General features: G+C 54.3%; 3 protein-coding genes across 4 annotated transcripts; all 3 read left to right on the forward strand.

Moving 5' to 3' along the window:
* Nucleotides 1–1,690: 1,690 nt before the first annotated feature.
* Nucleotides 1,691–2,854, forward strand: CHCHD10 (coiled-coil-helix-coiled-coil-helix domain containing 10). Its single transcript, XM_072351192.1, has 4 exons — nt 1,691–1,830; nt 1,952–2,126; nt 2,233–2,386; nt 2,612–2,854. The coding sequence occupies exons 1-4, from the start codon at nt 1,775–1,777 to the stop codon at nt 2,629–2,631; spliced, it is 405 nt and encodes a 134-aa protein (XP_072207293.1). The 5' UTR covers nt 1,691–1,774; the 3' UTR covers nt 2,632–2,854.
* A 3,626-nt stretch (nt 2,855–6,480) lies between these two features.
* On the forward strand, nt 6,481–10,398 carry LOC140259600 (uncharacterized). 2 transcript variants are annotated; one of them, XM_072351079.1, is made up of 6 exons: nt 6,481–6,555; nt 7,359–7,703; nt 7,878–8,237; nt 9,209–9,283; nt 9,769–9,893; nt 10,105–10,398. In XM_072351079.1, exons 1-6 carry the CDS (start codon nt 6,498–6,500, stop codon nt 10,156–10,158), a joined length of 1,017 nt encoding a protein of 338 aa, XP_072207180.1. In that variant the 5' UTR covers nt 6,481–6,497; the 3' UTR covers nt 10,159–10,398. The 2 variants fall into 2 exon arrangements, with proteins under 2 accessions (XP_072207180.1, XP_072207181.1); XM_072351080.1 differs by lacking the exon at nt 10,105–10,398 and having other exon boundaries at nt 9,773–9,840.
* A 1,435-nt stretch (nt 10,399–11,833) lies between these two features.
* VPREB3 (V-set pre-B cell surrogate light chain 3) lies at nt 11,834–12,578 on the forward strand. Its single transcript, XM_072351081.1, has 2 exons — nt 11,834–11,920; nt 12,139–12,578. Exons 1-2 carry the CDS (start codon nt 11,872–11,874, stop codon nt 12,465–12,467), a joined length of 378 nt encoding a protein of 125 aa, XP_072207182.1. The 5' UTR covers nt 11,834–11,871; the 3' UTR covers nt 12,468–12,578.
* The last annotated feature ends 1,861 nt before the right edge of the window (nt 12,579–14,439 follow it).

Consider the following 14,439-nt stretch of genomic DNA (forward strand, 5'->3'; position numbering starts at 1 on the left):
TGAGGCAGGCTCTTCAAGGGGAGATTATTATCTGCTCTTCGACAGAGAGAGCAGTTGGAAAAATAGGCCCACTATTTACAAAGCTTGTCTTACCGATCCTGCTGCTAATTGGGTTAATACAGGCCAGTATTTCAATAATAATAATTTCAATAATTACTAATACAGCCCAGTGCTGTTACTCAGAAAGAATTGGTCTGGGGTAAATTGCTCCAGAACTATTCAGAAATTAACTGCTGTCTTTCAGATTTATAGGTCCCCTCATCCAAAATGAACTGTAAGTGTAGGCAAGCCCTAACACCTGACTGGTTATGTAAGGAGGGATCTGAAGGAGCAGAAGAGAAAAAGAGGCAGAAACAAGGCTATGAAACAAGATCACGTTTGGACTGAAAAACAGAGGCAGTGGAAGTTTGTGCTGGGGAGATGGCCGGCTGCAGACAGAGCCGTGCTGGACACACCAGGCTCTGCGTGGGGCAATGCAGCAGCGGGAGCCAACGGAGCTGGTGGTGCTGCTGTCTGTGGGCTGTGCATACGGAGCCGTCTCAGACAGACACACTAAATTACCTCATTAGCACAGCGGCGGTAGCCGGGCTCCTCGGCGCATACCTTCCTCCCACAGCACAGAACAACTTTGTGTCTAATTAACCAAATCAAAGGGTCCCGGAGACGCAGCTTACAGAGATGCCCTTAGCTTGAAGGCCAGGCGCCTTCAACGAGCTGCTGTGTGTGTGGTGGGACCAAGCAGCCTTGATTTCCTATGGCTGGATGTCTGGCATTCCCTACGCCCCCGCAGTGCTCTCATCCCCCAGCACTGGCCCTTCTCAGGCCTACAGGAGCTCTGCTCCCTCAGCAACGCTGGATGCAAAATGCTGCTGCTCTCATTGGGATGAGACTCTGCTTGGAGCACGGCAGCACTGCAAGCGGCCTTCCCAGTGCTACGTGAGGAAGGATGTTGGGGCGCTGTCTGCACAGGAGACAAAAGTGTGGGAGCTGCATCCCGCCCCCTGCAAGCCCTGTCAGCCCCGCTGCTGCAGCGCAGGGGCGGCTTGTGTTACAAACGCTTCTCTCTTCCCCTCATGCTGGAAACTCGATTCTACACAAACACTTTCAGAGCAGCGGCTGGGCTCCCTAATTCCTGCCAGTCAGTGAAGCAGCCCAAGGAGCTGCTGTTTGTGAGCTGCTGTGTGTCTGAACGCAGCCCTGCAGCCGTGAACACAGCCCAGGGGTTCTTTTTCCCCTGGACAACTTCGGGATCCGGGTCGGTTTGGGGCATTTCTTTCCCTCTCGGGGCTAAAGGAGCGTCCAGAGCTGCAGGAATCCAGGCTGGCAGCGGACACGGACCTGCAGAGACACCGGAGCCCGGCTGTGCTGCAGGCTGTGATTAGCAGGAGCTGGGCCGGCAGGTAAAGCTGGCAGCTGCCGTCCTGCCCGCGATTTGAGGGCTCGCTCTGTGTGTCTCCGTGTGTTCCCACCCCAGCAATGTCCCAACTTGAGAGTTCCCTTATCTGCTGCTCTGTGTCCATAGCGATGCTGCAGGGATCGCTGCGCTGGGCGGGAGGATCGAGCGCCGCCCCGCAATACCTGCAGCTCCCGCCCTGTCCGCCAGGGGGCGCCGCGGTGCCCGAGCTGGAAAAGCAGCAGCGCCCCCTGGCGGGCAGGGCGGGCGCAGCAGGGGGCGGGCTTAGGTGGGCGGCGGTGAGCATGCGCGAGGAGTCACGTGGGAGCGGGGCCGTTCTTAAGGCGGAGCGCGTGGGCTGGTGGTTAGAGCGGCGGGAGGATGGCGCGCGGCGGGAGGAGCGTGTCGCGGCCTGCGGCACCACCGGCACCTGCTGGGTACGGGATGGGCCGGCGGGCACTGCGGGCACTGCGGGCGGGCACTGCTCGTAGGGAGGCATTGCCGGAGGGACGCGCTGCCCGTGCCCGCCCGGCTCTCTGACCCCGCTCTGTTCCGCAGCCCGGCCCCAGCAGCTCCGGTGCCGGCGGCGCAACCGGCGCAGCCCGGGCTGCTGGCGCAGATGGCGAGCACGGCGGCGGGTGTAGCCGTGGGCTCGGCCGTGGGACACGTGGTGGGCGGCGCCATCAGCGGAGCGTTCGGCGGATCCTCAGGGCCGGCCGCAGCGCCGCCGCAGGTAGGAGCCGGTTCGGCGGCGGGGTCGCCTCGTGTCTCCCCCGTGTCTCCCTCCCGCGGGCCGCCCTGACAGCCCGCAGTTGCTGCTCACCGCGCCCCGCACGCAGGAGCCCCGCCTGCCGCCCCCCGCGCAGCAGCAGCCGCCGTTCGGTCCGTGCCACTACGAGGTGAAGCGGTTCCTGGAGTGCGCCACCAGCCAGCAGGACCTCACCTTGTGCGAGGGCTTCAACGAGGCCCTGAAGCAGTGCAAGTACAGCAACGGTGAGTGCGCAGAGCCCGGGGGGCGCTGCCGGGATAGCGGCCGGGAGGGTATAAAGGTTGCAGAGCTGCCCGCTGTGTGCCCTCAGCGCCCCGTGTTTGGCTGCGGTGCTGCTGTTTGGTTGCAGTTCTGCCCTCCCTGTGTCAGTGTTTGTCTCAGGCTTAGTCTGATCTGCTCATGTGGGAGAGCATCTGCTGATTGCTGACCTTGTGCTTTCTCCCCTGAAGGTGTTTCTGCTCTCCTGTGAAGAATCTGCCCCCATAGGATGGAGAAGAGCTGCTGTAGAGCCGCGTTGCCTGCAGGGAGGGAAGGAAGGACAGGCAGGTGCTGAGCTGAGGGAACGGGCTGGGAGAGGAGCCTCCAGTGTGCTTCAATTCTGGACTGGTAGGGAAGGAAAAGAGCTGTTGAGATTGTGGAAGTCAGTGTTTTATTTATCATGGAGTAATAAAGAAGCTTGTTTGGAAGCACGACCTGTGCATGTCCCTTATTTAGTGTGAAGGCTGTTAATATTACCCCTGCTACCTGTCCCTTGCATGGATAACCTCTTCCTGAAGAGCTCAAAGGTGAGACCTGTCTGGTGCTGTGGCTGGGCTGAGCTCAGTGCGTTATGCAACGTTCTCAAGGTCATTAGCATCGAGTGGAGCTCAGGGCTGCTTTCTATTTACAGTCTTGGCAGCAGAACAAGTCTCATTGCTACTGCCTGCACGCAGCCTGTGGGAGGTATCTTGGATTGTTCTCCATTCCTTCTGGCAGGGCAGTGCAAGTGTAACGCTGACAAACACTTGACCCTGAGTTTTCATGTGGGAATCGATCTGTAAACTGCTGACCTCCAGCTGCTGAGCACTGAGTGAGTTCTGAGCTTTGCCTGGAGCTGCGAAGAAGTGCAGATGGAGGTACTTAAAGTTGGCAGCGGTGTTTGAATGTGCTGCCCCTTTCAAATGTCAGAACCCAGGACTGGTAGTAGCCAGTGTCCTGAGCTGCCCCTGTTGTCACTGTTGTCACTCAGTGGTGCCTTGTGCTCTTCTGAGAGACAGCCAACCTTGGGGGCTCTGCACAGCAGCTCTGGCTGCTGTTTCTTCCTGCTTGCTGCCTGAGTTCACCTGTTGCAGCCAGAACAGCCATGGAGCTGTGCAGGGGGCTGTGATGTGGAGCAGGGCTGTCCTATGGGCTGCAGTGTGAGGGGAGCCACTATTGGCTCCCATGGAGATGAGATGTCTGGCTCTTGCCTGGCAGCCCAGGGTAGTATTTCCCCAGTGAGGATTCATTGCAGGTAGCTGCAGTGCTTTCTCTTCCTGACAGAAGAAAGGAGAAGTGAATTAATGTCTCTTCACCAAAAACTGAGCAGAATGCACGAGCGTTCTGACTTGGAGAGAACAGTTCTGCTCTGTGAAACACCTGCATCCTTAAATCAGAGTAGGAAAAATCCACGAGCCGTGTCTCTCGCTATTCCCCTTCCAAGAAGTTGTCCAGGTCACAAGGACTGAAATCTCAGCTGAGTCATTCTGGGTGTTTTGGCCATGAACTCTCACCCAGTGTCACAACAGAGAAACTGCCAGGGCTGACCAACGTCAGCAGACAGAGCCGAGCATCCAGCTCAAATAACAGGGAGCAAAAGCTTTGGACCACGTGCGTCTGGCAGCTTCAGCGCCGAGTGCTTCAGGTCAGGCAAAGGCTGCCTGCCAAGTGTGGGAAGGCCAGGACAGCCTGCTCGTTTCCTCCTCCCCTGCTGCATGTGTTTGCGCTCTGAAGCTGAGGGCCAGGATTAGGGCAAGGTGAGCCCTCCCATAAGCCTGGGAGCAGAGGTCCTCTGCTGGCTGCTGTCACTGCCCGCTGACTTTTGTGGCTCCACACAGACCAGCAAAGTCCCCTCTGTAAGACTCCCCAGAGCTGCAAGGCTGGAAATGTGCAGTGAGGACAACCTGGGGGGATTCTGCCACTCGTGCTCTTGGCTGCTGCTCAGTAACCAAGCCCTCGCTTGGCCTCCGTTCCTGCAGGTAAGTTAACTCTGTGGCGTGGCTTTCCCCTGTGACTCGTTGTGCAGGGGTTAAATGTGTCCATCATACCTTTTAATAGATAGATAAAGGATGCTGATGTGCTCTGGTGGAGCTCTCCTGCCCTGCTCCCTGAGCTCTGCATGCTGATGTGCATCTGGTTCCTGTGTCCCTCCCTCCCCAGGGGCCACAGCCAGGCACCAAGAGCCCAACCAAAGCCAGTGTTTTCCCCACGTGCATCGCTGTGAGGAACACAGCACTGCCCAGAGACTGTGGGCTGCTCGTGCTGGGTGCTGTCCTGCAGGTAGTGGAGGTAGCAAAATGCCAGTGCTGTTTGCTCCTGGGTGCTGGGGGGGGGGGGGGGGGGGCAGTGCTTTTAGCCCACGATGTCCTGGTTTCAGTCCCAAATTTCCCAGCAATGCAGTTTCCTGAGTTACTGCAGCTGGGTTGTGGGAGAGGAGGAGTAGCACTGGGCTTTGCTGATAGGCTTTTGGGAGGGTGTAATCGGGTTATGGGCTGCCTGACCTGTGTGATCTCAGCTGCTCTGAATCTCAGTATTTTCACAGCATGGATGGTGCTGCCCCTTTGTTTGCCCTGCAGCCCCTCTGGTGCCAAGACAAGAAAGGAAGCCATAGGGGCACAGCGGAGAAAGCAGGATGATGCTGCAGCAGTTCTGGTTCTTATTTTGGCCAGACCTTATAGGGGTAGCTATGCCTTAGTCCCTACAGCATCAAATCTAGGATAAAACCAGAGATAATTTGCTTTGTTCAGTAAGCACATCTAGCAGGAAAGAATAAGCCAAACAGGATAAGTGCAGAGCAATCTGCACTGCTTGTGCAGCAGCTGCATCTTCCACTGAGTTTCCAGATGTTGCCATAAAGATGTTTCTCCAGCAGAGCTTATAGGACACTGTATGTCATCCCCTTTTCCCGTGGAGATGCCAAGATGTGCAGGTGAAATCCTGTCCCACAGCTTCAGGCACCTGAATGGTGAGTCAGTACTGATGCTGTTCCAGGGAGCGATCTGCAGAGCTGTGCTGCTGTGCGGTGCCATGGATGGGCAAACTGCCTTTCTCCACATCTCCCCTCCTCACACAGAGAAAGGTCCTGGCAGCCGTGTAGGGTGCAGCCGTGTGTGTGTGTGCAGAGCTGTGCTCACTGCTCTGTTTATCTCATTTTTCCCACGAGGAACTGTGAAACCACAGAGCAGAGCGTAAGGCTGATTAGCCTCAGAGCTGGGGCTGGGGGTGCTGCAGCTCTCACTACTGGGCTGGCCTAAAACCAGTTTGTTTTCCTGCGACCTTGGTTTCCAGATCAAACATCTGAGTGCTCACATCCGTTTTAAGTGATGCCTCGCTGCGCTGCAGGTTGCAGCGACTGCTGTACCAGGCTATGGAGGACTCATCTTTCCCTTTTGGGTGGTACAGCACAGGTCTCATGAGCACTCAAGGGGAAGCCTGTGGGTGACTGTGACCAGAGGGTTGTTGGGGTTCCCCTGGGCCGTGTTCCAAGGCACCAGGACAGTTCCTGTCCTTGCCTTTGGTATTTCTGCTCCCAGGGAGGTGATTTAGATCACAGCATGTGTCAGGAGAGTCAGGAGCAAGCAGAACAAGCACAGAGATTGTGTTCCTGTAATTAAAAAGCTTCTTATTAAATGGAAATTGCTCCCGTGCCCCAGCATTGGCAGCCCTGCCCTGCACCGTCCTGTGGCCTCAGCTTTGTGCTGGAGGCAGCTTGGTGGGAAGCTGGAGCAGACGGTGCAGCGCTGTGAAGGAGCTTTGCCTCCTGCCCCCAGGGCTACAGCCTCCTGCTTGCAGGCTTTTCCCCGCTTCTGAATGCAGCAGGGAAGAGACGGGGACTCCTCTTCAGTTGAGAGGCCCGGAGTGACCCCATGCATTGAGCAGACCCCAGTATGGTGGTGCCTGCAGCCTCCTGTCCCCTGGATGGGGTTTCAAGCAGTGCCATGACCCCGGTGGGACAAAGCCATGCTGCAGGACAGGCCGGCTGGTGCTGACAGTTATTGGTGGAGCTGTTTCACACCATTCTGCGCACGCACTGTGCGGGCGGAACCTCAGTGAGGTGAAAAACAAGGGGCTGCCTCCTGTCTCCGCTGCCAGCAGGACATGGCACTCACCTTCTGTGTGCTGCTCGCCTTCCTTACACTGCTGCTCCTGCCCTGGGGTAAGTGCCTACTCTGCTCCCTCTCCCTGCTGGGAAGCCCTGGGACGGTTCTACTTCAGCCCTTTCCCTGGTGTGGGTTCTTTTGGGTGGATGGTGCTTTGAATCCATGGCTGCCTCGCACTGCTCGTGGTCCCAGTACGCCAGGTCTCTTCAGAGCCTCCTGAAAGTAAGGCAAAAAAATAAAAGCAATCAGCTTCTGATGTGTATTGAACAAGTTTCTGGACACTGAGCAGAGGGATGGACAGAAATACCCAGTGGCACTTTGGTGTGCAGGAGCTTGAGTGCATCTGTTCGTTGGACAAAGATTTAGTGTGCTGATAGCCATAAAGAAGGGTTGGGACAGTCCCTGGGGTGAAACGTTCCTACTGCTTCCCCATTGCTTATTCATCTCTTGAAATCTTACCTTCTGCAGAGCCATTACGGTCTGGGCAGCACACAGCGCTGGGTAGGAAGCTGTGCTCAGCACTATTTCCTGTTGTTTCTGAGTGGGAATGCACAGGTTTGCAGTAACAGGGGAGGACTCCTCAGGCTTTAGGGACCGCTGAGCATGTCGATGATGATTCCCAGGCTTCCTGTGGCTCTGCCTGCAGCTAGAGAGAGTGTGAGCTAGGAATTTTGGTCAGGGCATCCACCCCCAGAGACATGAAGGTGGTAGGGCAGCTTTCAGGCCCCCACCAAGGGGCACTTGCCCAATACCTGAAGCAGTCGCTATGGTGTGGAATGGGGTGAGTGTGACTGTTCCCTGCCCAGGGGCAAGAATTGGGAGCTCAGGACAGATTTAAAGCTCTTACTTTCTGTTTTAGGTTCAGAGACTCTCAAGAGTCAGGTGGTTCTTGTGACTGTAGGGGAGCCTGTGTCGATGGAGTGTTCTTTCCAGAAGGACAACAGCACTAGCAATCCCTTCTATGAGATCCTCTGGTGCTACAGGAATGAGTGGAGAAGGGTCCAGCAGTTCAGGATGACACGGTCCAATCGGTCCCGTGTGTATAACAGTGAAGGTCACATCAGCAGCATTCTGGATTTTGGAAGGAGCGTGAGCTTTCTCAACATCTCAGCGGTGCTTATGAATGACACTGGCCCTTACCTTTGCTATGTGAAGATAGGGAACAGCAGTCCAACTAAAAAGGTGATTCACCTGCTTGTTATAGGTGAGTCTGGCTCCCTTTCTTTCTTGCAGCCCTGTATTTTTGCATCCTTGAGAATCTGTGGTTCTCTCTGGTCCTTGAGTGGTTTCCCAACACCTCTGGGAAGCATTAGCTCTGTTGGATTGAGTTCAGTGGACAAGGGACCTGGCCACCTCCATGAACTTCTTTTCTTTGCAGGTCAACAGCCCTGGGCAGCCCCTGGGGACCTCAGCTACTCTGCAGCTCAAGGCAGCGCAGTCACCTTGAGCTGTGATTTCCCCACTGATCTGATGGGCAACTTCACAGAACTCTTCTGGCTGCACAAACGAGACCAGAGCCCGCCTCGACTCATAGCATGGCACCTCAGGTCCAGTTTCCAGGATGAGAATGGCAGCATTGGAAGTCGTTTCCAGAGCTCAATAGATCTCAAACATCAGCGGAGCCGTCTCACCATTACTGGGTTGGAAGAGAAGGACAGTGGCTGGTATCAGTGTCAGAGAGGCCTGGGAGAGCTTTCTGGCAGGCAGAGAGGGAGGGGAACCAACCTCACTGTGAAAGGTGAGTGTGTTGCCAGGGACCTTGTGGGGCAAGTGAAAATCCTTCTGTCCCTGTCGGCCTTTATGTTTCAGTCACTCCATCTAATCTAAGGGTTTAGTGCCAGGATGGCTGTGAGTTTTCCCATCTAGGACACATCTTACAGTGCAGGGTGCTTATTCACCTTGCCACCACCCTGTGCAGTTTGGGAAGTGCAGGTAGGCAAGAGCTGGAGCTGCATCTGCTGCACATTTACTTGTACCTGCATGGTTGAGGGGGCTGGCTGCCCAAAGCTGCTGTTACAGTGCAATGGCAAGGCTTTGCAAAGCCACATGCATCAGTGCAAGATGCAAAGATATATTTAAAGCATCTACAAAACCACAGGAGTTCATCTGGGAGGTGATGTGCCTGTTGTTGTAGATGGTTATCTGTAAAAGTTGTTGATCGCTGGTGATGTGACCCTTCCAGGAACCAATTTCATCTGTGCCTAATGACAATGTAGATTTTAACGCATGCAGTTTAGTGTGCAAAGCAACTTTTATCCTGTGTAAGTCAGTCACAAAAACCAGCCTGGCCAATTAACACGGTTAGTTAAAATTACACAATAATTTGGGCTCACCTGGGAAATATATAGTGTGCAGATAAAACGTGACCCTGCCTTGAGCTGTAGGACGTACCATGTCCTCATTGATTGGAGCAAAAAAACAAGTGGTTCATATTTCAGGAGATATTCTTATAAGTTGGGCTGGTTCCTCGTGTTCTTTCTGCCTCCTCCTGCTGTTTGAAGCCCAGTGTGACAGGCTGGGCACAGCCTGCTCCCTGCTTTTAGCCTTCCTCCACAGGTTTTCTTCAATGCCTTACTCACATTCCTGAGCTGCAGAGGCCACAGCCTGCTGTGTTTGCACTGACACCACAAACCCATTTGCAGGTTTGCACACCCCAATAGATATTACAGTATGATCAGGATGAGTACAAGCCTGTGTTTTCCTTTCTAGGCTCTTCATCTGTCCTGCTGGTGTTTTTGATGAGTGCTGTGTTTGCTGTGATTGCTCCGAGCTTGTATTTTCTGTGTAAGTAATACTGAGCAAGGAACACACCTTCACCCAGACAACACCTCACAGCATCTCTGCCAGCACACTGGCTCTTCAGCAGCACGGCCTGGTCCGATCTCTCATCTGATTTATGCTGCCCTCTGCTGACACCTCACTGCATCCCTTGTGGTCTCAGCCAGGTGTGGGGCACTGGCATCAGCTTTGAGTCATCTGGGTGGTGCTACATCAGGTCACAGCTTCCCTGTGCTGTCACCCCGAGGAGTGCGGCAGGAGGCTGAAGGCTTCTCCAAGCCCTGGTAAAATGTCTATTGGCAGTATATGCGTGATGCAGGATTCAGCCAAAGGAAATGCCCTTGGACTGTAAGGGTCATTATAGTGGGGAAAAAACTGTCAGGAAGAAAACACTGTGATCTGTAAGCAGAGGCTGCAGCGTAACTCATCTTTTGTGCTATTTCAGCATGGGCTGCTCTGCAGGGCTGTGTATCCTCTCTGCTCTGTCTCAGACAGGCGTCATGTCCAGCTGAGGAGACAGAACACCGTGGCAGACAGACCGCATCCCCTCTGCGGGCCTTTGGAGACCACAAGCAGGGAAGCCATCTACGTCAGCACTGGAAGCACGGAGTACAGTGTGAGTGTGGCCCCAGGCATCACAGAGCTCTGGAGGCAGCTGGGCAAAGCTCAGGCATTGCTGATTCCCCACTGCAGTGGTACAGGAGCTGGTGGCCAGGAGCCTTGGGGAGGAAGCTGTGGCCATGCTCCTGCCTGGCATGCAGGACAGCAGCAGATGTGAGGCTCCTCTGCTGCCATGGGGTAATGAAGGCTGTTTTGTTTGTTCACAGCTCCTCACTTTCCCAGGAAGGAACCCTGCAGTGGAGGATGTGGGGCAGAGATGACAGCCCAAAAGGGCCTGACACGACAAAGGGAGCTGTGCTGCACATGCTGTGTTCGTGGCACTGTGGATATTCTTCTCCGTTGTGTATCATGCAGAGGTCTCTAGCAAACTCCTCTCTCCTTCAGTGTTTGTTTCTCCTGTTCAATTAAAAACCCTGTGAGTATGTGTTCCGTTTCTGCTGTACCCGGCTGTTTTGGCTGCTGGTGGAGCTGCCATTTGGATGCTGTGCATCTAGCCTGGCTCAGACTAACTTTTGCATCACCCTCTGGGGCTGTTACCACCTGCCAGACACAGCCACATCCTCCTCCCATGGACGAGATGCTCGGCTGCTTTTCGGGGTGCAGCAACGCCTACATGGCAGCTTTTCTTGCTGAGGGAGGGAGGTGCTGTTGTCTCTGCTCTTACTGCTGTTCCCTCAAGAATGTGCGGAATTCTGGAGCAGAGAATAAAGCACCGATTCTCACTGTCCTTGCCAGATCAGGGGCTGCTTGGGCAGCTGTGGTGCTGCATCAGTCAGTGCCTCTGGGCTCAGCTGATGCACGGCACAAGGCAGAAGAGGCGAAGGCCTTCCAAAATAAGCCTGTATTGTTGTGACCTTGGTTTTGTGATCAGATCTCTCTGTGGTTGATGAAATCACATCAAGATGGTTGTGCTGGTTTTTGTGTAAGGTGGTATTTGGGTTTCCTCTGCCAACTCATGATTCTCTCTGATCTGTGCTGACTGTGGCAGAGCACCACAGCGCTCGGTGCCCATGCTGATGAGGCTGCTGCTCTCAGTGGGGTGTTTCATAACCAGTTGGATATTTCTGTTCCTTGTGGGATGCATCCAGAAAAACCCTGCCTTGACTCCGCTACCCTGCTGCCTCCTGTGCTGCAGACACACCGTGCTTTGAGGTGGTCATGTTATATTGGCCTTGAGGAGCCTCAGCCATCACTTTTCACTCTTGTTTTGCACTCAGTCCTCCCTGGGGAGACTGTCACAGAAAATTGGTCAAGGTCACGTAGAGGGAAGTCATTGCTTTTGTTAGACCAACTGATAGAGAAGGTGAAAAAAATAGATAAGCCGTTGGCACGTGAGCCCTTGTTGAGAGCACTGCAGCGTGTCACCGTAGTGTCTGGCTTGTGCTGCCATACCTGTCCATCTCTAGGACCAAAGACGCAGTGCCAGATCTCATGGCTCCATTTTCCCTTGCAGACAGAGGATAATAGGGGCCAGTTATGTTGGGAACTTGCAGTCATCTACCAGGCCTAGAGATGCCTTGGGAGCTGGGCTGCAGAGGCTGCTTGCACTGTGGTAGTGTTACAGACAGAAGGGGCTTCGTGCTTGTTGACTCCGGCAGCTTTTTGCTTTACCAGTCTGCGGTCCTTCTGCACTGGGCACCAGTTGTGCAGCATCCCAAGCCCAAACCATGTCCCTCAGGTGGGCTGATCAGGTTTCAGTGGTGACCCCACTCTGTACCCTGTTGTTGGGGCAGGCTGTGTGTGCAAAGATGTGACTGGAAGTGAAGGTGCAGATGCTGGACCCTTGCCCCATTGATTAGAGCCCTGCTGCTAAAGCTCTGTTGCAGCAAATGGAGCAATACAGTGAGCTGGAGTCCCCAGTCCCTTGTGTCATTTACATATGCCTCACCAGCAGCACGTACAGCAGCCCTGGCTTATGCAGCGCTGCACTCTGTCTCAAAACAACCTCCCTTCCTCTGCTCCTGGATCCTACCATGGTCCTGGGCTTCATGCTTCTGCTGCTGGTGGGGACAGTAGGGTCAGGTAAGATCAGCAGCATAGCTGCACTGACACTGGGGATGGCGGGCAGGACTGAGCTTTGCACAGGGGACCATCAGCCAAGAAGGGCCGTTTGTTCCAAGCATGTAGTGAGTGGTGGGTCTGGGCGATGGGGAATGTTCCCATGGGGGTATGGGAATGTTGTGGGGTTGGTGTGTCAGGACACAGCTCCACATCAGTAACCACATCCCTGGTGTGCACAGCCTGCAGGGCCCAGTCACTGCTGACCCAGCCAGCTGCCATCAAGGTGCTGCCTGGGGAGACCGCCCGGCTGTCCTGTGTCCTCAGCCCCCAGTACAACATCAGCAGTTTCGGCATCACCTGGTACCAGCAGCTCCCGGGGCAGGCCCTGAGCTACCTGCTCTACTACAACTCGGAGCACGACAAGCACAAGCCCGCCAGCATTCCTGACCGCTTCTCTGCTACCAAAGACCTTGCCCGCAATGCCTGCATCCTCATCATTGCAGCTGCCCAGGAGGAAGACAATGGTCGCTATTTCTGCTCGCTGCCCCTCACCATCACCTGGCTGTAGAAGCAGGGAGCAAACCCAGCTGGCTCACCCCATGCAAATACGGCACGATGCTCTCAGCAGACAGAATGGCAGCTGTGGAAGGAAAGGACAAGGCCTACCTGCAGGCCGAGCCTCTGGCGTGGTTTAATAACGGTAATATATGTAATACGTACAATAAACGTAATAAAGATGTGCCCTCAGCTGTTTGCTCTTCCTGCCTTTCACCCCCCGAACTGCCATTTTGTGGCGCCTCACCCTGCTGGGTTGGTGTGGTACCTCGGGGCCGTTCTTTCAGTGGTGGTTGGTGTGCTGCTCACTGTCTGTCCTTTGGTGTTTCTGGTTGGTGAGGGCCCATGGTGTGAGCTGGTAGGAGCAGTCTGAGGCTGCACTGTGGGCTCTTTGTGCCTGTTGGGGGTGGAGACCTGCACATCCCACACCGATGCACTGGTCTGCCAGCAGAGTTCAGGAGCCTCCTGCTTCCAGGGAAGATTCAGCACGTTTTGTGCACAGGAAACCTCTGCACCAAGCAGAGCCATGGCTATCTCTAGGCCTTTGCTGGGGACATCCATGTTGTTAAGGGGAACTCTGAGCTAATGTTCTTGCAGCTGTTAATTCCTCAGCCCTTTATCTTGTTAGCTGTAATTGTCCCACTGAAACCTGGGAAGTCCTTCAGTGTTCCTGATCAACCCAGGATCAGCTGCAGGGGCCTACGCTGCTCTAGAAATGTGAGTACAATGAGCTTTGAACTGCCCAATGCAGCTTAGCTTAAATACACTGCTTCAGATATGTGTGTCTACCCTTAAGAGTGCAGCCCATGTGCTGCAGAGCACTGATGAGTTAGATGGCCATGCAGGACATCACTCCCTTCCTCAGAGAACGCAGCCTAGCTCTCTCTGTTCATAAGGTTTTGGTTACCTTATGAGCTGGCCAGGACAGCCTGGCACTGATATGTCATTTGCTGTGATGGATATTCAGGCTTCCACAGCTGTGACCTATGTATGCCAGTTAACTGAGGGCGATGTGCAAGTAGAAATACCAATACGTTTGAATCTCCTTGCTGGCTTCTCACCACCTCGCATTCCTTCTCGTTAAAGCTGAATCCAGCCACGTGGGGGTGCTGCTGCTGCAGCGGTGTTTTGGGTCGTAAATCGGTAGCAACACTTGACTGTGAGCTTGTGAAGTTCCCAACTAGGGCATGGAGCAGGAGAAACCGATCAACAGAAATTGGTTTATTAAATATATGTATATATAACCTGTGTCCAAGAACGAGGTGCTGTGTTGTTCCTGACTTGTGGAGCTGCAGCTAGTGGTAGCTTGGAATTTAACCTCCTCTGTAAGATGCGCGTAGAATAAAACGGTATTTTCATGTTTCTGGATCCTATTAATTGCTTGTTAATTGAAGACAGGAATTCAGCCTCAGTGGGCTGGAAGGGAGCTTTTGCTTCCCAGTGTGTACCACTGAAACCTCTCTGGATTTATCAGAGATGCTCAATGGACTCTTAACAGCACTGACTGTGGCACTTGACCTCCTGCTGCCTCCAGCCTCTTCCTGGCCAGTGTGCTTGTGTTGAGCTGAGGGAAGCTGGTGTAGTTCTGTGGGATGTAAGGCCAGCTGAATAGCCTGGGGGCTGGCTGGTGGGCTTGGAGGGAGAAGCAGGGCTGGGGAATGCTGTGAATGGCAGGTGGTGCCACTGCTGTTGTGAAGAAGAAGGTAGTGCTTGTGCAAATGCTTTGCAATGAAGGCTGGTGAAGTGTTTCTGCTAGCCCTCGGCTATTGCTTGTGGCTGTGGTGGTGCTTTACAGTGCTAAAGTGCAGAGAAATTGACATGTGCAGCAGCTCTGGGAGTAGTAACAGCAACTATGGCTGGTACCAGCAGAAGTCACCTGGCAGTGCCCCTGTCACTGTGATCTATCAAAACAACAATAGACCTTCAGGTTCCTTTTTATACTTTTCTGGTTCCACATCTGGCTTCACAAACATGTTAACCATCAC

The sequence above is a fragment of the Excalfactoria chinensis genome, chromosome 16, assembly GCF_039878825.1.
Source record: "Excalfactoria chinensis isolate bCotChi1 chromosome 16, bCotChi1.hap2, whole genome shotgun sequence".
Taxonomy (NCBI): Eukaryota; Metazoa; Chordata; class Aves; order Galliformes; family Phasianidae; genus Excalfactoria; species Excalfactoria chinensis.